At 48.7% G+C, this 22,995-nt stretch overlaps 1 protein-coding gene across 4 annotated transcripts in view; it reads right to left on the reverse strand.

Moving 5' to 3' along the window:
* Nucleotides 1–22,995, reverse strand: part of agpat4 (1-acylglycerol-3-phosphate O-acyltransferase 4 (lysophosphatidic acid acyltransferase, delta)) — a 313,768-nt gene that overhangs the window by 58,288 nt on the left and 232,485 nt on the right. For all 4 annotated transcript variants that reach the window (XM_072503738.1, XM_072503709.1, XM_072503730.1 and 1 more), the window contains one exon: nucleotides 9,087–9,285. In XM_072503738.1, the coding sequence (XP_072359839.1) occupies nucleotides 9,087–9,285 (199 nt within the window). The remainder of the gene's footprint in view (nucleotides 1–9,086; nucleotides 9,286–22,995) is intronic.

A 22,995-nucleotide genomic window follows, 5' to 3' on the forward strand; every position in this document is an offset into this window, starting at 1 on the left:
TGAATAAACTGGATCCTCACAAACAAAAATTACCCTGATTTACAAGTGAAAAAGAAAATCAGAAATTTCATCATGATGTATCGATTAGTAAACATATTTCAAACACCTGCTTCAATTCTCTTCATTTGTACCATCCTCATCTTTGATGTAGGAGGAGTTAATAGAATTCTGGATCTCCAATTCTGGAGTTTACTGCTTAGCTCACTTCTGCTCCACTGCATCCTCATTCCCTCTTTCCAAGATCCAGTTCCACAATAGTTTCTGTTCCACCTACAACCCAACCCACGGGACTCAAAAACATTGTACTCACCAGCCTCTTTCCAAACCAGCTGTCTAGGGGAAAAAAAAACCCTCTCCTAAGCCCAGTGTTCTTCGGGTATGTTTCCTACTTCTTAGTTTCCAAAACTATCAACCAATTCCTTCAATATCCTAACTTCTCCCCTTCCATCCTCGCCTACCAACCCATCTTCAGCTTTCCATTCTCTTTATACAGTTTAAAATTTGACAGGCCCAAATCATTCTATTCGTTCCTGCCAGAAACTTTGCATATTACCCATTCTATCTCCTACCCTGACAACTGATGAGTGAACCTCTGTGACTTTCAAGTCTGATCCGAACTTCAAACTCTGGTCCATGAGTATTTACTTCAATCTCCAAAATACTTAGCTTATCCATGTCTGTCTCTCATCCACAACTCATCTGCCCTCCCTACCAAATAACACAAACCTTTATCCACACATCTGCCACCTATGAGATTGCCTTCAACGCCTTCCTCGCCAGACTCGAAAGTGCCATGCTACATAATAATAATCGATGATAATCTTTATTATTGTCACAAATAAGCTGTTATTAACACTGCAATGAAGATACTGTGAAAATCCCCAAGTCGCCACATTCCGGCGCCTGATCGGGTACACCGAGGGAGAATTCAGAATGTCCAATTCACCTAACAAGCACATCTTTCGCCACTTGTGGGAGGAAACCGGAGCATCTGGAGGAACCCACGCAGACACGGGGAGAACGTGCAGACTCCACACAGACAGTGACCCAAGCAGGAATCGAACCTGGGACCCTGGCAATGTGAAGCAACAGCGCTAACCACTGTGCTTCCGTGCCGCCCATAAGCTCCAACTCACATATAACCACACCATCTACATTCAATCCTATACCAAGGCCCAATCACAAACTACCTCTTAACAATTGGGTTCCCATTCCTCAGTGCATTAGAGTTTCAAAATGTTTTGTTATTTACAAATCCTTCCATAGATTTGCTCAATGCAAACTGCCCACCAGCTCGCTTGGTTTGACATCCTCTCCAATATGGGTTATGATCTTTGTTTCACCTATTCTTCTGCTCAACCATTGGTGGTAGCTTTCATCCATCTCATTGCTCTCATTTCACACTAACTTTATTGCTGTGTTAATACAAGTCTACTTGGGACAATAATAAAAGATTATTATAAGATTATTCTGAAATTTTCACTGCACTTCTTCAACCCTTCCCCTGCCCTTTCCACTCATTTGATCTCAGATCCAATGCCACAGTGTGTGTTGGTGCATTAAAATCACATAGAGGTGCCTGTGCTTTGTTATTCAAAAAGTAGTCATGTAAATTGCAGTGGTAAATTAATGTAATGGTTTTTAAACAAGAACTTACAAAACATTTTATCGACAAATAATTCTAATATGCAAATGTCCTTGCTTCACCTTTCTCTTTATTGTCTCTTCTCCCTTTGTGAAGGTGTTGACTGCTTGCTAGTGTACAACTTCACAGATGCCATCCGTTCTCCTGCTGCTCACCCAGCCAATCATTGCTCATGGTGGAACCACGACAGTGGCTGGTTACAGATCATTCAAACAAGAGGGACTTTGGAAGTTATGGCCGAATCCAATCCTACCTCATTAATTGCATATAGATATAGACTGCCTTTAAGTATAGAAAATGTGCCATGGTACTTAATGGATGTCAAGCAAATGAACAGGAATTAGCTTGAAGAAATGGTTTTGAATTGATTTTAAGGAGAATTTTAAAATCTGTGTAGAGATATTAAGACAGAAGAGTTTTGAGCAAAGAGAGCCAAAAGCCCCATTAAAGAAACATCGCCATTGGTTGTCCCTTGTTTTGAGGATGAAGTCTACTCAGGGTCAGGAGTTTCTACAATGGGTCTTCATGAAAGTGAACCGGCCAATTCTGAGCCCACAATTCTGAGCCCACAAATCTTTCTGCACAGGGTGCAAGATATCCCAAGATGTAGTGGGATCTGAAATGCAGGATTTCCTTCATTTCTGCTCTGCTACCGCTTTGTCTCATCCTTAAGGCAGGACTCAAAAGTGTGATGGCCATTTTGTTGCCATTTTGAATGATTGATAGCAAACTCCTCCCAGTCATTAGTGTTAATGCTGTTGTTCTTCAAGGAAAGCTTAAGAATGCCTTGAAGCATTTTCTTTGGAACATGGGTCATTTGAGAAAACAAGATTTTTTTTTGTGTGTTCATGCATGGGATGAGTGTGTCGCTGACATGGGGCAGCATTTATTGCACATCCCCAATTGGCCCCTGGTGGGGAAATGCTGCCCGACCATTCAGACAGCGTCCAGTAAATCAAAGTTGATTTTGCAGACTTCCGGGTGCGGCGATGACCAGCTAAGTCGCACGTTTCGGCAGCTCCCGGTGGAAAGGACTTTGGGCTCTTAATAGGAGCCCCAACGGCAATTTTAACGGCTAAAAACACTGTGCGGTAAACCAGAAGGGAATACCCCCTTGACACGGATGGAAAAAGGAGAGGAAAGTGGCCGGATTGCGGTGGATCCTCTAGAGCAGCAGCCAGGAAGGCAGGCACAAAGCAAGATGGCGTCGGAAGGAGGCAGTTTAATATGGGGCCCTGACCAACAAGAGTTCCTGCGGCGTTGCGTGGAAGAACTTAAAAAGGAGATGAAGAAGGAGCTGTTGGCCCCGATATTACAGGCGATTGAAGGGCTAAAGGAGGAGCAAAAGACCCAGGAGCAGGAGCTTCGGGTCGTGAAGGCAAAGGCTGCTGAGAATGAGGACGACATCCAGGGCCTGGTGGTGAAGACAGAGATGCACGAGGCACAACACAAAAGGTGCGTGGAAAGGCTGGAGGTGCTGGAAAATAATGCGAGGAGGAAGAATTTAAGGATTCTTGGTCTTCCCGAAGGTGCAGAAGGGGCGGACATCGGGGCATATGTGAGCACGATGCTGCACTCGTTAATGGGATCGGAGGCCCCGACGGGCCCGTTGGAGGTGGAGGGAGCCTATCGAGTTATGGCGCGAAGACCGAGGGTTGGAGAAATTCCTCGAGCCATAGTGGTGAGATTTCCCCGATATAAGGACAGAGAGATGGTCCTCAGATGGGCAAAGAAAACTCGGAGCAGTAGGTGGGAGAACGCGGTGATCCGCGTATATCAAGATTGGAGTGCGAAGGTGGCGAGAAGGAGGGCAAGCTTTAATCGGGCCAAGGCGGTGCTGCACAAAAGGAAGGTTAAATTTGGAATGCTGCAGCCGGCAAGACTGTGGGTCACACATCAAGGGAAACACCACTACTTTGAAACGGCAGAAGAGGCGTGGACATTTATTGTCGAGGAGAAACTGGAATAAGCGGGCTAGAAAAAGAACGTTTGGGACAAAGTGGTGGGGCGAATATGTGGGGTGAAGAGGGGGAAAAGGGGGAAGAGATGATTTCCCAAGTTGTTAATCCTGCGACCCTGTAACTTTTCACTCTTCCCCATGTCGTGGGGGAGGGGGGGAGGGAGGATGAGGAGCTGGGGGTGCCGACCATTGGGTGCGGGGCCAAAAGGGAAGCACGGGCTTTGTTCCCGCGCTATGGTAATCATGGCGGGAACAGGGAAGCAGGAAGGAGGGGGCCTCGCACAGTGGGAGCAGAGGTCACGGGGGGAAGCTGAGGTCGGCCAGAGTTTGCTGACTTCTGGGAGCAACATGGGGGGTGCAATTACGCTAGTGAGGGATCGAGCGGGGTGGGGGGGGGTTAACTGGGTTGCTGCTGCTGGGGAGAAGGGGGAGCTGGTATGGGATGGGGTGGTCGGGGCGGGCGGGCGCCGTTGGGGGGGGGGGGGGGGGGGGGAGATATGGCTACGTGGGAACCGGGTGAGGAGCTGGATTGAAATAGGAGATGGCTAGTCGACAGGGGGGGGGGGGGGGGTAAAAGAGCCCCCCAACCCGGCTGATCATGTGGAATGTGAGAGGGCTGAACGGGCCGATAAAGAGGGCACGGGTACTCGCACACCTAAAGAAACTTAAGGCAGATGTGGTTATGCTGCAGGAGACGCATCTGAAACTGATAGACCAGGTCAGACTACGCAAAGGATGGGTGGGGCAGGTGTTTCATTCGGGGCTAGACGCAAAAAACAGGGGGGTGGCTATACTAGTGGGGAAGTGGGTAACGTTTGAGGCAAAGACCATAGTGGCGGATAGTGGGGGCAGATACGTGATGGTGAGTGGCAAATTGCAAGGGGAGGCGGTGGACTTAGTGAACGTATATGCCCCGAACTGGGATGATGCCAACTTTATGAGGCGTATGTTAGGACGTATCCCGGACCTAGAGGTGGGGAAGTTGGTAATGGGTGGAGATTTTAATACGGTGCTGGACCCAGGGCTGGACAGATCGAGGTCCAGGGCCGGAAGGAGGCCGGCTGCAGCTTGGGTGCTTAAGGACTTTGTGGAGCAGATGGGAGGAATAGACCCCTGGAGATTTAGTAGACCTAGGAGTAAGGAGTTTTCGTTTTTCTCCTATGTCCACAAAGTTTATTCACGGATAGACTTTTTTGTTTTGGGAAGGCACTGATCCCGAAGGTGACGGGGACGGAGTACACGGCTATAGCTATTTCGGATCACGCTCCACATTGGGTGGACCTGGAGATAGGGGAGGAAAAAGAACAGCGTCCACCCTGGAGAATGGACATGGGATTATTGGCAGATGAGGGGGTGTGTTTAAGGGTGAGGGGGTGTATTGAAAAGTACTTGGAACTCAATGATAATGGGGAGGTTCAGGTGGGAGTGGTCTGGGAGGCGCTGAAAGCAGTGGTTAGAGGGGAGCTGATATCTATTAGGGCACATAAAGGAAAGCAGGAGGGTAGAGAAAGGGAGCGGTTGTTGAAATAACTTCTGAGGGTGGACAGACAATATGCGGAGGCACCGGAGGAGGGACTGTACAGGGAAAGGCAAAGGCTACATGTAGAATTTGACTTGTTGACTACGGATAATGCAGAGGCACAATGGAGGAAGGCACAGGGTGTACAGTACGAATATGGGGAGAAGGCGAGCAGGTTGCTGGCCCACCAACTGAGGAAAAGGGGAGCAGCGAGGGAGATAGGGGGGGTGAGAGATGAGGAGGGAGAGATGGAGCGGGGAGCGGAGAGAGTGAATGGAGTGTTCAAGGCATTTTATGAAAGATTATATGAAGCTCAGCCCCCGGATGGGAAGGAGAGAATGATGTGCTTTCTGGATCAGCTGGAATTTCCGAAGGTGGAGGAGCAGGAGAGGGCGGGACTGGGAGCACAGATTGAGACGGAGGAAGTAGTGAAAGGGATTGGGAGCATGCAGGCGGGGAAGGCCCCGGGACCAGACGGATTCCCAGTTGAATTCTATAGGAAATATATGGACTTGCTGGCCCCGCTACTGATGAGAACCTTTAATGAGGCGAGGGAAAGGGGGCAGCTGCCCCCGACTATGTCAGAGGCAACGATACCGCTCCTCCTAAAGAAGGAAAAAGACCCGCTGCAATGCGGGTCCTATAGGCCTATTTCCCTCCTGAATGTGGACGCTAAGATTCTGGCTAAGGTAATGGCAACGAGGATAGAGGATTGTGTCCCGGGGGTGGTTCATGAGGACCAAACTGGGTTTGAGAAGGGGAGACAGCTGAATACAAATATACGGAGGCGGCTAGGGGTAATGATGATGCCCCCACCAGAGGGGGAAGCGGAGATAGTGGTGGCGATGGATGCCGAGAAAGCATTTGATAGAGTGGAGTGGGATTATTTGTGGGAGGTGCTGAGAAGATTTGGCTTTGGAGATGGGTATATCAGATGGGTACAGTTGCTGTATAGGGCCCCGATGGCGAGCGTGGTCACGAATGGACGGGGGTCTGATTATTTTCGGCTCCATAGAGAGACGAGGCAGGGATGTCCTCTGTCCCCGTTATTGTTTGCACTGGCGATTGAGCCCCTGGCTATAGCATTGAGGGGTTCCAGGAAGTGGAGGGGAGTACTCAGGGGAGGAGAAGAACACCGAGTATCTCTGTATGCGGATGATTTGTTGCTATATGTGGCGGTACCGGCGGAGGGGATGCCAGAGATAATGCGGATACTTGGGGAGTTTGGGGATTTTTCAGGGTATAAATTGAACATGGGGAAAAGTGAGTTGTTTGTGGTGCATCCAGGGGAGCAGAGCAGAGAAAAATGAGGATTTACCGTTGAGGAAGGTAACAAGGGACTTTTGGTACTTGGGGATCCAGATAGCCAAGAATTGGGGTACATTACATAGGCTTAATTTAACGCGGTTGGTGGAACAGATGGAGGAGGACTTTAAGAGATGGGACATGGTGTCCCTGTCACTGGCAGGTAGGGTGCAGGTGGATAAAATGGTGGTCCTCCTGAGATTCCTTTTTGTGTTTCAGTGCCTCCCAGTGGTGGTCACGAAGGCTTTTTTCAAAAGAATCGAGAAGAGTATTATGAGTTTTGTGTGGGCCGGGAAGACCCCGAGAGTGAGGAGGGGATTTTTGCAGCGTAGTAGGGACGGGGGGGGGGGGCTGGCACTACCGAGCCTAAGTGAGTACTACTGGGCCGCCAATATTTCAATGGTGTGTAAGTGGATGGGAGAAGAGGAGGGAGCGGCGTGGAAGAGATTGGAGAGGGCGCCCTGCAGGGGGACTAGCCTACAAGCTATGGTGACGGCACCGTTGCCGTTCTCACCGAAGAAATACACCACAAGCCCGGTGGTGGTGGCTACATTGAAAATTTGGGGGCAGTGGAGTCGGCATAGGGGAAAGATGGGAGCCTCGGTGCGGTCCCCGATAAGAAATAACCATAGGTTTGTTCCGGGGAGAATGGATGGGGGATTTGGAACATGGCAAAGAGCAGGGGTAGCACAATTGAGAGATCTGTTCGTAGATGGGACGTTTGCGAGTCTGGGAGCGCTGACGGAAAAATATGGGTTGCCCCAAGGGAATGCATTTCGGTATATGCAACTGAGGGCTTTTGCGAGGCAACAGGTGAGGGAATTCCCGCAGCTCCCGACGCAGGAGGTGCAGGATAGAGTGATCTCAGAGACATGGGTGGGGGATGGTAAGGTGTCGGACATATATAGGGAAATGAGGGACGAGGGGGAGATCATGGTAGATGAGCTGAAAGGGAAATGGGAAGAAGAGCTGGGGGAGGAGATTGAGGAGGGGCCGTGGGCTGATGCCCTACGTAGGGTAAACACATCGTCCTCGTGTGCCAGGCTAAGCCTGATACAATTTAAGGTGTTACACAGGGCGCATTATGACTGGAACACGGCTCAGTAAATTTTTGGGGGTAGAGGATAGGTGTGCGAGATGCTCGAGAAGCCCAGCGAATCACACCCACATGTTCTGGTCATGCCCGGCACTACAGGGGTTTTGGGTGGGGGTGGCAAAGGTGCTTTCGAAGGTGGTGGGGGTCCAGGTCGAACCAAGCTGGGGGTTGGCTATATTTGGGGTTGCAGAAGAGCCGGGAGTGCAGGAGGCGAGAGAGGCTGATGTTTTGGCCTTTGCGTCCCTAGTAGCCCGGCGCAGGATATTGGAGAGTATTTATTTTTGACAAAGCAGTTGCCATTTAGTTTGGTTTTTGTTTCTGTTCATATATTATTTATTTATTTGTTTAAAACTGGCCACTGTTATTTATATTGCTTTATTGTTGTTTAAAAGAAACACTACGTACGGTTATGTTTGGCCAAAAAATCTTGAATAAAATATATATTTTTTTAAAAGTTGATTTTGCAGGCGTTCTGTCTGAATGTTTGTGGAGTTAGTGTCAAGATGGTAGTTTTTGTTGAACAGTCACTGAATTGGGAGGATGCAGCAGAGGCATTGCTGATGGAATTTTGCTAGCACTCCTATGTGTCACTACCAGTCTCACTGCTGTACAGAGGTGTGTTGGCGACAACTGCTCTGTATACTTAGGACTTTGGTTGACTTACGAGGAGTTTGCTGTCAAACACTGGTTGTTGTAGTTTGTCGAAAGCTGAGCTGCTGCAGTTGATAATGTGCTTGATCCCCTTATCAATGGTGACCTTTTGAGAGAGGTGGCTGCCAAGATATGGGAAGTACTTAAAAGGAGCAATGAGGTATGGAAGAAGGATGACAGTTCTAGTCTGACGTGTGGGAATGGAGGAGCAAGGTCAAGCAAAAGTTTGCTCAGGATCCAGTTCAATGCTTTTGGAAGGAGGGAATGTCATAAATCAGCCTAACTCAGGGAACATGGAGCCTTGGCAACCAAAAAGCAGAGATCAGCTAACATGAGAATAGACAAAGATTCTATGATAATCACCTCCTTGAATTTATATATAGCCAAACCATAATTATGACAGTTTCTAACCCAGCCTTTCAAAACAAGTATGATTTAACTGCAGGTAGAGGAATTAAAAATGAAGGACAAGGGAAATGCACAAAGGGTACAATTAAATAGGATTAAGGAACAGTCCATCCTTCAACCACGGTGCCTATCTTCTGCCTAAGATAACATGCACATGCATGGTCATCAAACCTCTCCATGCAATCGTGAAATAAGTGACATTCAGGAATAAACCTTTCATGACAGAATCAGAACGCAGATTCTGAAAGATAACTGTTACCTATAGAAAAAGTTTTGCAGTTGTATATTTGAACAGGAGATCCCAGATGAAAATTAGAATTTGAAATTCAGGAACAGAGCCTTTGAAAAGGGCATTTCTGCATTGTTCGGCCAAACCTTCCCCAGAATCAAGGTATTTAAACCCCTTTTTATTCGGAACAGCCTGTTCATTTTTGACAACTCAAAACTCATGCTGAATACATGCTGCACATTCTAGATATGGACAGAAAACCTGATGGCTTACCTGCAACGATGATAAGTGAAAAAGTGATGAGGGTCAAGGAAGATCGATTGCAGATCATATTAGCAACTAGCTTAAATAAAGGAAACAGCAGCAAAGCAGCCCAGAACAGCCAGTTTACAAGGACCCATGGTCGTTTTGGTGGTATAATTGGAGTGCCTGGATAAGAGCCTCTTTTGAAGTATTCCTCCTGCAGCATATCCTGGAATTAGGAAAAGGAGAGTATATTTAGTGAAAATTATGTTTCCAAACAAAGATTCATCCATCATATTGTTTGTACATCACTTCTAAAGTAGTTCTGGTCATTTCTGTAAACAGATGGGAGTATTAACAGGCCAAATCATCCAGTCTGCAGAAAGGAGACTGGATCTATGACTAAGGTGCATGCCAAGACCTGGGGAGGTGTCGACACACTGAGCTCAGTTGGAATTGCTCAAGAAATTTCAACTTCCAATGGACAATTCCCATGCTCCCAAAGACCCTCTACAAATGTCTCCAAATCAAGAGTTAAAGTTGGATACTTGGGACAGATACTTGGGACAGTTCCAATGTACCTACCTGAATAGTTACCCAGGAAAAGATACAGGTTAAAACCTAATCTAACTCCTGAGTAACTCCATAACAGATCACCCAACCCAAATACACACATGAACCCTGCCCACACACCCCCCCCCCCAACCCCCACCAATCACTCTCTCCCAACTACCTCTCCCTTTCCGTCCACACTCACACATTTATTCACTCACTCAGCCATTTACTAACATTCAGATCGGATATTTCAACTTACCATATGGCAGTGAGTGCCGTAAAAAGGGGGCATGACTTGGCTTCGAAGGTATGCTGTGTTCCATATTTGTGGGATAGCCACGTTCGTTAGACTCGGGCAGAAATACGGAGCAGTAACGGGATGGGCAAATGTCGGGATGCAGCAGCAGTCAGGCAATAAATGCTGCTCATCAGAAGATCTGGACCAATATTTCAGGGTGTTGTAACTTCTGCCCAAAATGAGATGGAACCCACTACCAGTAAGGCAGTTTGGTGCAATAACTTACAAGCTTTCTTCAGGCATACAACAAACAGATCATGCTACTATTTTGCTGTTAACATGGACTGTATGGGCGCGATCTAACCAAATTGCAACAAAGTCCTGTGATGAGCGCATTTAGCCGAGTGTTTTCCGCCGCTCAGTCGAGATACATCACGCTATCTATCAGGACTGTTGCAATTTGGGGCCTCAGCAGGGTATGCCCCGCAGAGGCCGCACTTAGTCCTGTTTCCTGCACTCAGGAGTCCCAGTCAGCGGAACTCGCATCTTTAGAAACATAGAATCACTACAGTGCAGAAGGGCATTCGACCCATGGAGTCTGGACCTGCCCTCCGAAAGGGCACCCTACCCGGGTCCATACCCCACCCTATCCCAATAACCCGAAAATCCCACCTAAACTTTTGGACACTTAAGGCGCAATTTAGCATGGCTAATCCACCTAACCTGCACACCTTTGGAATGTGGGACCAAGACTGGAATTGAACCTGGGTCCCTGGCGCAGTGAGGCAGCAGAGCTAACCACAGTGCCACCATGCCACCCCTGGTCTTTGAGGGGAAGGGGTTAGATCCCAGAACCTCGGTAGATGCGGTGAGTGCATATTAGAGTGAGACTATCTGTCTCGCTCTAACGTGCAGATTTGCAGATAGTGATCCCACCGACGATGAGCGGGATTCAGATCACTATGTCTCACGAGATCGTTTTATATCTCGAGGTGTGGCGAGCAGGACTTCCGGGACATCTACCAGCTGTGCCACCTTTCGGTCGCAATGCAGCCAGTAGACCGCGCCCAATATATTTAACAGTTAAAAATAAGGAACCATGGGGAAAAAAAATCAGACTGCACAATGCAAGCTTCCTTTGCGCAAAATTATTTCCAATAGGGAACGGGTGTGGGTGGAAGGGGGGGCTGTGGGAGACAAATAGTTGCTGTTGCTAGGGAAGGAGGGAAAATGAGTAGTAGCCGTTAGGAGAGTGGGAAAGAGAGGGAATCTCATTGAATGGCGATGCAAGTTTCAAGGGCTGAACCCCTGCATCTATTTCTTATATTCTCATTTTCTTATGCACAAGGATTCTAAATCCTTGCATTGACTGGTCTCCCACCTTTTTAAAACAATGCTCTTCTTTTCCATTCTTCCCACTAATGGAAAATTTTACAGATTTCCCTACATTATACACCATCTGCCACATTGTTTCCTCATCACTAAGAGGCCTATATCCCACTGCAACCTCTTTGCAACGGTCTCACAGCTTACTTTCCCACTTATCCTTATATAGTCGTCAAACCATTACACGTCGTCCCCTCATCTAAATCATTAATATAGATTGCAAATAGTTAAGACTCAAGAACTGATCCTTCCCACTAATTACACCCTTTCCTCAAAATGACTTGTCTATTCCTACTCAATGCATTCTAATAATAATAATAATCTTTATTGTCACAAGTGGGTTTACATTAACACTGCAATGAAGTTACTGTGAAAAGCCCCTAGTCGCCACATTACGGCACCTGATTGGGTACACAGAGGGAGAATTCAGAATGTCCAAATTACCTAATAGCACCTCTTTCGGGACTTGTGGGAGGAAACTGGAGCACCCGGGGGAAACCCATGCAGACACAGGGAGAACATGCAGACTCTGCACAGACAGTAACCAAACCCGGGAATCGCACCTGGTACCCTGGCGCTGTGAAGCCATAGTGCTAACCACTATACTACCCTGCTGCCCATACTGTTGTAACCAATCCATGGTACTAAATTACCTGTAACACCATGAGCCGAAATATTATGTAAAAACATAGGAATACATGGATTTAAAATGCTGCAATTTCTTAAACTGTGATTAGTTTGCAGATCATTCATCATGGAGCAATCACACAATTGCTTTTCACTGAATAGTATTGTACATCTCAAACATAACATTTGAGAGTAAAGTTCTACCACTCTTGTGGTACATTCAATAGATTATGTTGCTTTACATCATATTTATTCTACATCCATTATTATTTGTATAATAGGCCGTTGCGATTTAAAACACGTTTTTTGAGCAAATAATTTACCAACCCAAAATTAGAGCAAGGAAAATAGTTTGGCTTTGGCTAATTTTCAACACATCTCACCACAAAATGTAAACTCCAGCTAAATAAAAGCAAATTACTGCGGGTGCTGGAATCTGAAACCAAAGAGAAAATGCTGGAAAGTCTCAGCAGGTCTGGCAGCATCCGTAGGAAGAGAAAAGAGCTAACATTTTGAGTCCAGATGACCCAAAGCTAAAAGACTTGGAAAGTGGGATATATTTATACTGTGGGTGAGAGAATGAAAGATGAGTCATCGCCACAGAAACCAAGGTAACAAGAGTGCTAAAATAGTCCCAGAAACCAAGGGGAAAAAGTGCTAATTGCAGTCCCCAGACAGAACAAAAGGTGTGAAAGGCCAAACAGCAGAGAAACTAAGAGGGTAAACTGTGACAGATGTAGATGTGGTGGGAAGGGGAAGCAAAGGGGAGAAAAGGTAAGGAAAGGGGGGATAAGATGGGGGGGAATATATATAAAGAAAGACAAGAAAGAAAGAAATGGTAAAAGACAGTTAAAATGAAATGGGATGAAAGCAAAGAGGTCGAGGAGGGGTAGAGCTAATCATCTGAAGTTGTTGAATTTGATGTTAAGACCGGAAGGCTGTAGCATGCCTAACCGGAAGATGAGATGTTGTTCCTCCAGTTAGCGTTGAGCTTCACTGGAACATTGCAGCAGTCCAAGGACAGAAATGTGGACATAGGAGCAGGGTCTTGTGTTAAAATGGCAACAACGGACTTCCGGGTGCGGCGATGACCAGCTGAGTCGCACGTTTCGGCAGCTCCCTGTGAAACGGACTTTTGGGCTCTTGATAGGAGCCCCAACGGCAATTTTAACGGCTGAAAACACCGTGCGGTAAACCAGAAGGGTGTTCCCCCTGGACACGGATGGAAAAAGGAGAGGAAAGTGGCCGGATTGCAGCGGATCCTTTGGAACAATGGCAAGGAAGGCAAGCAGAAACCAAGATGGCGTCGGAAGGTGGCAGTTTCATATGGGGCCCTGAACAACAAGAGTTTTTGAAACGCTGCGTGGAGGAGATAAAAAAGGAAATGAAGAAAGAGTTGTTGGCCCCGATATTACAGGCGATTGAAGGGCTGAAAGAGGAACAAAAGACCCAGGAGCAGGAGCTTCGGGTCGTGAAGGCGAAAGCAGCAGAGAATGAAAACGACATACAGGGCCTGGTGGTGAAGTCGGAGATACAGGAGGCACACCAGAAACGATCTGTGGAGAGGTTGGAGGCACTGGAAAATAACGCAAGGAGGAACAACTTGAGGATTCTTGGCCTTCCTGAAGGTGTGGAGGGGGCGGACGTCGGGGCATATGTGAGCACGATGCTGCACTCGTTAATGGGAGTGGAGGCCCCGACGGGTCCGTTGGAGGTGGAGGGAGCATACCGAGTTATGGTGCGAGGACCGAGAGCAGGAGAAGCTCCCAGAGCCATAGTGGTGAGATTTCTCCGTTTTAAGGATAGAGAAATGGTCCTTAGATGGGCGAAGAAAACTCGGTGTAGTAAATGGGAGAACGCGGTGATCCACGTCTATCAAGATTGGAGTGCGGAGGTGGCGAGAAGGAGGGCGAGCTTTAATCGGGCCAAAGCGGTACTTCACAAAAAAAAGATAAAGTTTGGAATGCTGCAACCGGCAAGACTGTGGGTCACATATCAAGGGAGGCACCACTACTTTGAGACGGCGGATGAAGCGCGGACTTTTATTGTAGAAGAAAAATTGGAATGATTGGACTACGAAAATGAACGTTTGGACAAAGTGGTGGGACGAGTGGGGGGGGGGGGGGGGGGGCGAAGAGGGATTGTATGATTAATCCTGCGGTATGGTAACTTTTCTTTCTCCCACAGGTGGTGATGGGGGGAGGTGGGGAGGGAGAGGAGATGGGGCGTTGGCCATGGGAGGCGGGGCCGAGGGAGAGGCGCGGGCTTGGTTCCCGCGCTATGATAATTATGGCGGGAATAGAGAAGCAGGAAGGAGGGGGCGCCGCACGGGGCGAGCCGTGATCACGGGGGGAAGCCGAGGTCAGCCAGAGTTTGCTGACTTCTGGGAGCAACATGGGGGGAGTAATTACGCTAGCGGGGGGGTCTAGCGGGGGGGGGGGGGGGAATTACTGGGTTGCTGCTGCTGGGGAAAGGGGGGAGTGGGTGCGGGAAAGGATGGGCGGGGGGGGCACCGTCTGGGAGAAATACAGCCGCGTGGGAACTGGGCGAGAAGCTGGAAAAAGATGATGGCTAACCTGCAAGGGGGGGGGGGGGGGTGGGAAGCCCCCCAACTCGGCTGATCACGTGGAACGTGAGGGGGCTTAACGGGCCGATAAAGAGGGCACGAGTACTCGCACACCTTAAGAAACTTAAAGCAGATGTGGTCATGTTACAGGAAACGCACCTGAAACTGATAGATCAGGTTAGGTTGCGCAAAGGATGGGTAGGGCAGGTGTTCCATTCGGGGCTGGATGCGAAAAACAGGGGGGTGGCTATATTAGTGGGGAAGCGGGTAATGTTCGAGGCAAAGACTATAGTGGCGGATAACGGGGGCAGATACGTGATGGTGAGTGGCAAATTACAGGGAGAGATGGTGGTGTTGGTAAACGTGTATGCCCCGAATTGGGACGATGCCAATTTTATGAGGCGAATGCTAGGACGCATCCCAGGCCTAGAGACCGGAAAGCTGATAATGGGGGGAGACTTTAACACGGTGTTGGAACCAAGGCTGGATAGGTCGAAGTCCAGGACTGGTAGGAGGCCGGCAGCAGCCAAGGTGCTTAAGGATTTTATGGAGCAGATGGGAGGGGTGGACCCGTGGAGATTCAGTAGACCTAGGAGTAAGGAGTTCTCGTTTTTCTCCTATGTCCATAAAGTCTATTCACGCATAGACTTTTTTGTGTTGGGTAGGGCATTGATCCCGAGGGTGAGGGGAACGGAATATACGGCTATAGCCATTTCGGATCATGCCCCACACTGGGTAGACTTGGAGATAGGGGAGGAAACAAGAGGGCGTCCACCCTGGAGAATGGATATGGGACTAATGGCGGATGAGGGGGTGTGCTTAAGGGTGAGGGGATGCATTGAAAAGTACTTGGAACTCAATGACAATGGGGAGGTTCAGGTGGGAGTGGTCTGGGAGGCGTTGAAGGCGGTGGTTAGGGGGGAGCTGATATCAATAAGGACACATAAAGGGAAGCAGGAGAGTAAGGAACGGGAGCGGTTGTTGCAAGAACTTTTGAGGGTGGACAGACAGTATGCGGAAGCACCGGAGGAGGGACTGTATAGGGAAAGGCAAAGGCTGCATGTGGAATTTGACTTGCTGACCACAGGCACTGCAGAGGCACAATGGAGGAAGGCGCAGGGTGTACAGTATGAATATGGAGAGAAGGCGAGCAGATTGCTGGCACACCAATTGAGGAAAAGGGGAGCAGCGAGGGGGGTGAGAGACGAAGATGGAGAGACGGAGCGGGGAGCGGAGAGAGTGAATGAAGTGTTTAAGACATTTTATAAAAAATTGTATGAAGCTCAACCCCCGGATGGGAGGGAGAGAATGATGGAGTTTTTGGATCGGCTGGAAATTCCCAAGGTGGAAGAGCAGGAAAGGATGGGATTGGGAGCACAGATCACGGTCGAAGAAGTGGTGAAAGGAATTAGGAACATGCAGACGGGAAAGGCCCCGGGACCGGACGGATTCCCAGTTGAATTTTACAGAAAATATTTGGACTTGCTCGCCCCGCTACTGACGAGGACCTTCAACGAGGCAAAGGAAAGGGGACAACTGCCCCCGACTATGTCAGAAGCAACGATATCGCTTCTTTTAAAGAAGGAAAAGGATCCGCTACAATGCGGGTCCTACAGACCAATCTCCCTCCTCAATGTAGATGCCAAGGTCTTGGCCAAGGTAATGGCAATGAGAATAGAGGAATGTGTCCCGGGGGTGGTTCATGAGGACCAAACTGGGTTTGTGAAGGGGAGACAGCTGAACACGAACATACGGAGGTTGTTAGGGGTAATGATGATGGCCCCACCAGAGGGTGAAACGGAGATAGTAGTGGCGATGGATGCCGAGAAAGCATTTGATAGAGTGGAGTGGGATTATCTGTGGGAGGTGTTGAGGAGATTTGGGTTCGGAGAGGGGTATGTTAGATGGGTGCAGCTGTTGTATAGGGCCCCAGTGGCGAGTGTGGTCACGAATGGACGGGGATCGGCATATTTTCGGCCCCATAGAGGGACAAGGCAGGGATGTCCTCTGTCCCCATTACTGTTTGCACTGGCGATTGAGCCCCTGGCGATAGCGCTGAGAGGTTCCAAGGGATGGAGGGGAATACTTAGGGGAGGAGAAGAACACCGGGTATCTTTATATGCGGATGATCTGCTACTATATGTGGCGGATCCAGCGGAGGGGATGCCAGAAATAATGCGGATACTTGGGGAGTTTGGGGATTTTTCAGGGTATAAATTGAACATGGGAAAGAGTGAGCTGTTTGTGGTGCATCCAGGGGAGCAGAGTAGAGAAATAGAAGACCTACCGTTGAGGAAGGTAACAAGAGACTTTCGTTACCTGGGGATCCAGATAGCTAAGAATTGGGGCACATTGCACAGGCTAAATTTGACGCGGTTGGTGGAACAGATGGAGGAAGATTTCAAGAGATGGGATATGGTAGCATTGTCAATGGCAGGGAGGGTGCAGGCAGTTAAGATGGTGGTCCTCCCGAGATTCCTTTTTGTGTTTCAGTGTCTCCCGGTGGTGATCACGAAGGCTTTTTTCAAAAGGATAGAAAAGAGTATCATGGGTTTTGTTTGGGCCGGGAAGACTCCGAGAGTGAGGAAGGGATTCTTACAGCGTAGTAGGGATAGGGGGGGGCTGGCACTACCGAGCCTAAGTGAGTATTATTGGGCCGCTAATATTTCAATGGTGAGTAAGTGGATGGGAGAGGAGGAAGGAGCGGCGTGTAAGAGATTAGAGAGGGCGTCCTGTAGGGGGACCAGCCTGCAGGCTATGGTGACAGCCCCATTGCCGTTCTCACCAAGGAACTATACCACGAGTCCGGTGGTGGTCGCTACACTGAAGATTTGGGGACAGTGGAGACGACATAGGGGAAAGACCGGAGCACTGGGGGGGTCCCCGATAAGAAACAACCATAGGTTTGCCCCGGGGGGAATGGATGGGGGATATGGAATGTGGCAAAGAGCAGGTATAACGCAATTGAAAGATCTATTTGTGGATGGGAAGTTTGCGAGTCTGGGAGCGCTGACCGAGAAATATGGGTTGCCCCAAGGGAATGCATTCAGGTACATGCAATTGAGGGCTTTTGCGAGGCAGCAGGTGAGGGAATTCCCGCAGCTCCCGACACAAGAGGTGCAGGACAGAGTCATCTCAAAGAAATGGGTGGGGGACGGTAAGGTGTCGGATATATATAGGGAAATGAGAGACGAAGGGGAGACTATGATGGACGAACTAAAAGGGAAATGGGAAGAAGAGCTAGGGGAGGAGATTGAGGAGGGGATGTGGGCAGATGCCCTAAACAGGGTAAACTCGTCGTCCTCGTGCGCCAGGCTAAGCCTGATTCAGTTTAAGGTATTACACAGGGCACATATGACTGGAACACGGCTCAGTAAATTTTTTGGGGTGGAGGATAGGTGTGCGAGGTGCTCGAGAAGCCCAGCGAATCATACCCATATGTTTTGGTCATGCCCGGCACTACAGGGGTTTTGGATGGGGGTGACAAAGGTGCTTTCGAAAGTAGTAGGAGTCCGGGTCGAACCAAGCTGGGGGTTGGCTATATTTGGGGTTGCACAAGAGCCGGGAGTGCAGGAGGCGAAAGAGGCCGATGTTTTGGCCTTTGCGTCCCTAGTAGCCCGGCGCAGAATATTGCTAATGTGGAAAGAAGCCAAGCCCCCGGGGGTGGAGACCTGGATAAATGATATGGCGGGGTTCATAAAGTTAGAGCGGATTAAGTTCGTCCTAAGGGGGTCGGCTCAAGGGTTTACTAGGCGGTGGCAACCGTTCGTCGAATATCTTGCGGAAAGATAGATAGGGGAGAACAAAGAAGGCAGCAGCAGCGGCCCAGGACTTGGGGGGGGGGGGGGGGGGGGGGAAGGATGGGGGGGTGATGGGGGGGGGGGGTGGCCTGAGACAAGGCAGTTGCCAATTAGGGCTAGTTTTTATTTTTTGTTATTTAATATTTATTTATTTGTTGTTGTTTTTGTTTAAATTTAAAAAAGGTCATTATTATCTGTATTGTTACAATGTTGTGTAAAGGATGCACAATGTACTGTGTTGGTTGACCAAAAATTTTCAATAAAATATTATTTAAAAAAAAAAAAAATGGCAACAACGGGAAGGTCAGCGCCCTGAATGTGCACAGACCAAAGGTGCTCAGCAAAGCAATCACCTGGTCTGCGTTAGGTCTCTCCGCTATAGAGGAGACCACATTGGGAGCAGCGAATGCAATAGACCAAATGTAAATTCCAGCATTGGGCTCTACATGAAATAACATTAATTACATTTTAATAGAATAGGCATGTGGCAATTTAAATTGGATGCACTGCAAATAGTGATTTCACTAGCTAGTTTAAGAATTGAAGTAGTATTCAATGGCTGACAAAACACTAACTTGACAGTTTGGAAAATGCCGGAAACTTAAATTGTGCAATATCACAGTAGTGAAACTCAGGATTATGAAATAAAGTTCAAGTACTATTAGCAAACTGTATTATTAGCTATCCGTAAGTATTAAAGTTCATGTGGTTTGAAATTATAACTGCTGAGATCCTGGGACATAAAAAGAAATCCTGTGTGTAATAACCCTCTTGAGACCACTTGAGACCAAGTGATCTCCCCATGAAATATGAGCTCTCCCACTGAGGGGTGGAAGCCTAGCAGCTGGGGCTCATGAATCTAGTGTTCAAAAGCCAGCCCAAATGGAACTTGTGCTGTATGCCATGTTGCGGCCTTTATGTACATTTTCAAAATAAACCTTCATTTGTGTAACCTTTAAGATATTATACTGGCAACGAGGAAAAACTACGGCTTCTGATTCTGGACATCTGGACTGCGTTTGAATTCCTCCGCACAAGTGCCAGGTCAGAGTAAGTTTAAAAATGCCACTTTTTGGGAGACTTGAGGCTTTTGACGCAGGCGGAGAAGATTGGGCCCAATATGCCGAACGAATGTGGTATTTTATTCAGGCAATTTTGTCGACCAACAAAAAGGTAATACGCCTGACTGCCTGCGAAGCCCCAACCTTTAGGGTGATTAGAAGCCTTACTTATCCGGCGGCCCCAGATTGAAAGACCGTTGATGAGTTGGTATCACTTGTTGCAGACCATTCGGACCCCAGACCGATGATCGTACAGAAGTACCAGTGCAGAAGTATCGGTTCAACATGGCTAGGCGAACCCCAGGGGAGCCTGTCATGGAATTCCTGATGCACCGAGGCAAGCTGGCTGAGCATTGCGACTATGGGCCATCCTTTCCAGTGATGTTGCAAGACTGCCTCATGTGTGGCATAAGAAACTTGGCAACCCAATGTAAATTGCTGGCAGAACCATCTTTGGACTTAAGGGGCCATAGAATTATTCCTCTCGCATGAAAACTTTGAAAAGGGAGTTGAGGAACTCCAGGCTCTATGGATATGGATGGAAATAACAGCAGCTGCCCTCCATTCCGGCCAGTAATGCCCCCAAGAGCAGAGCCTATGCGACCCAGTTACCTCCCGAGCAATGTAGTGGTCAGACCCATTGGACAAGAGCCACCGCATCCTGATGAAACAGCTCTCCTGAGCTCGAGAAGACTCACAACAGTGCTACACTTGTGATCACAGGGACTGTGGGGGTGGGGAATGCCAGAACCGACAGCAAGCATAGCACCTGACTCTACCCACAGCCAGGGCTTTACACTTAGCATGACCCGATGAGGATGATTGCATGCAATTAAATTGCATTACAGCACCAAAAGTAGGGCCCATCAAGATCACCATCCAGATAAAAGGCCACCCACTAGAGATGGAAATATATATAGGGGCTTCTTCCTCAGTCATTCAACAGCAAATGTACTTGAAACTCTGTACGGGATCCAATACCTGGGCCTAAGAGACACGGTTGGTGACACTTACCAGAGGGCCATTAACCATCATTGGAACAACGACAACTCTGTTTACCTACAGGCAGCAATCAGTTCACCTGCTACTGGGTGGTTCAGGGGCCCAGACCCAGCCTGTTGGGCCGTGACTGGTTATAGAGGCTCCGCCTAGACTGGCATCAGATTTTTTAAATGGATACAGGCGGTTCGTATGAGGTCCTGGAAAAATAACCGTAAGTCATCCAAGAGGGTTTAGAGGAGCTAATGAGAGCCATGGCCAAAATGTACATGGACGAGGAAGTCCAACCCAAATATTTTAAGCTCTCCGAGTTCCATTGGCCCTACTGTCAAAAGGATGATGAGTTCAGTCGGCGAGAAGACTCGTGGATTATTTGCCCAGTTCAGTTCGCAGAGTGGGCAGCACCAGTGGTCCCAGTGAAGCAGAGAAAACCGTCGGCCTATGCAACGATATTAAAATGACAGTGAACAAGGCCTCCTGGTTGGACAGGTACTCAAAGCTGCGCATGGAGGACCTTTATGCAAAGATGGCTTTCTCCAAGTTAGACATGAGCCACACATGGAGTTGGATGCAGCTTCCACAAAATACGTGACGATCAATATCCACAGGGTACTGTATGAATACACCAGGCTCCCAATCTTCCAGCGGTAATTATGAAGAGCATCCTTCAAGTGTACCCAAGGATGGCAGTCTACCTGGATGACATATTGATTACTGGAGTCACTGAGAAGGAACACCTAGATAACTTAGAGGAAGTCCTCCGCCATTTCTCGGAGGCAGGCGTCCGCCTGAAAAGGGACAAGTGTGTTTTCCAGGTGAGAGAGGTCATGGGCTGGATTCTCCGATTCTGAGGCTATGACCCCCACGCCGGCATGGGAACAGTTACGCCACAACAAATGGTGTAAAACGGCTATCGATCCTCAGTTTGGCTGGGGGCTGGCATGTCGGCAGCATAGAGGACCCAGCTCTAGCTGCCGATACAGCCCGGAGAATTGCCTGGGTCCGTGACCACGCAAGCGCACGGTGGCGGCCTGCAGCGGAGCCGGCCCGCAAAATAGTGCCTCCCCTTTGGCCGGCTAGCGTGCCCCGGACCAGCCCCCTTCAGTGCCCCAGCCCCTGATTAAAAGTGTCCCCCTGCCTGCGGATCAGTATGATCTGTCGACCATACTGGCATTGTTACATGGACTCTTAAAGAAATATCAGAAATGGGCATAGAAACCGCCACAAGAGGAGCCATGTGCCAAAGTAAAACGACATGCAACTGTTGTCCCCCAAGCTATATATAGCACGTTTCCACCCTTCTAAACTACTCAATCACATGCCATGCCTTCCCATATGGCGTGAGGGCAGTGTTGTCCCATCAGATGGACGACAGAACAGAGAGGCCGATAATCTATGAATTGAGAACCTTGGGTCGGACCAGAGCACAAGTATGCTCAGATTGAAAAATCAGGACTGTCGTGATCTTCACGGTCAAAAGGTTTGGTCAGTACGTCCATGGTCGGCACTTTGCAATCATCAAGGACCACAAACTGTTACTCGCCCTCTTCACAAGTAGCCGGTAGCGTTGGCCAGTAGACGGTAGCATTGGCCAGGATCCAGTGATAGACATTATTGTTGGCAGCGTATGAGTATACCTTCGAGTATCCGTCCGGGCATGCAGATTACGCATGTGGATGCTGTGAGCCGACTGCCATTGCCAACATGCCCCCCCGCCCCTTTCAGTAGCAGACAAAGTCATGTTGGCACGAGATGTCACAACCTCGTAAATTCGTGTGTGGACGCAAAAGGATCCTATGCTGGCAAGGTTGCACCCAGCCATCCTACATGGGGGTCTACTGAGGAAACTGCTTTAAGAACTGCAGGTTTTCACAACCAAGCAACAGGAAGACTGCATTCTACCGTGGGAAGCCCATGTACTAGTCCCGAGGCAAGGCAGGAAAGTCATCCTGCAAGACCTGTACAATGGACACCCAGGGGTATCCAAAATGAAAAAGCTCACCAGGGGCTACATATGGCGGCCAGTGCTCGATGGTGATATCGAGACGTTGGTGCAGCAGTGTACGGCATGCCAAGAAAATCAAAAGCTCCCTGGCTGCGGTTACGCACTGACTTCACTGAACCTTTCTTCGGGTCAATGTTCTTCCTACTCGTCGGTGTCTACCGGATAGTGGAACATCATAGCGAAGCTACGCCAGTCAGCATTCATAGTATCCTGGAGGTGCTCTTTACCAATAATGGCACCCCTTCCACCAGCGAGGAATTCACAAGGTTCTTGCAGGAAAATACATTTGGACCGCCCCGTAACACCCTTCTTCCAACGGCTTGGCTGAGCAGGCAGTACAGACTTTCAAGAGGGGCATGAAAGAAATAAGCCGCAGGGTCAGTTGAGATAAAACTAGCACGTTTCCTGCTCAACTATTGGACCTTGCTGCATATGACGATCGGGACAGCACCGGCACCAGCCGGAGGCTACAAACCCATCTAAGACTACAAGACCTCCAGTAAAAGGGGGGTCCGGTGGCGACATGTAGGTGGTGGCTGCACGTTGGTTGGCTCCTGGTAGAGTTTCTGGTTTTTGGCCCTCTTTGCCCAGTTTTTGAGGGACATATTTGGAATGATTAGGTGCTGGAAGGTTTGAGGAGGTTGTGGAATGTCAAAGTTCCAGAAGAGAATCGGGGATAGGAGGGGGCGAGCGAACATCTGT

Source organism: Scyliorhinus torazame, chromosome 1 (genome assembly GCF_047496885.1).
Source record: "Scyliorhinus torazame isolate Kashiwa2021f chromosome 1, sScyTor2.1, whole genome shotgun sequence".
In the NCBI taxonomy this organism is placed as follows: Eukaryota; Metazoa; Chordata; class Chondrichthyes; order Carcharhiniformes; family Scyliorhinidae; genus Scyliorhinus; species Scyliorhinus torazame.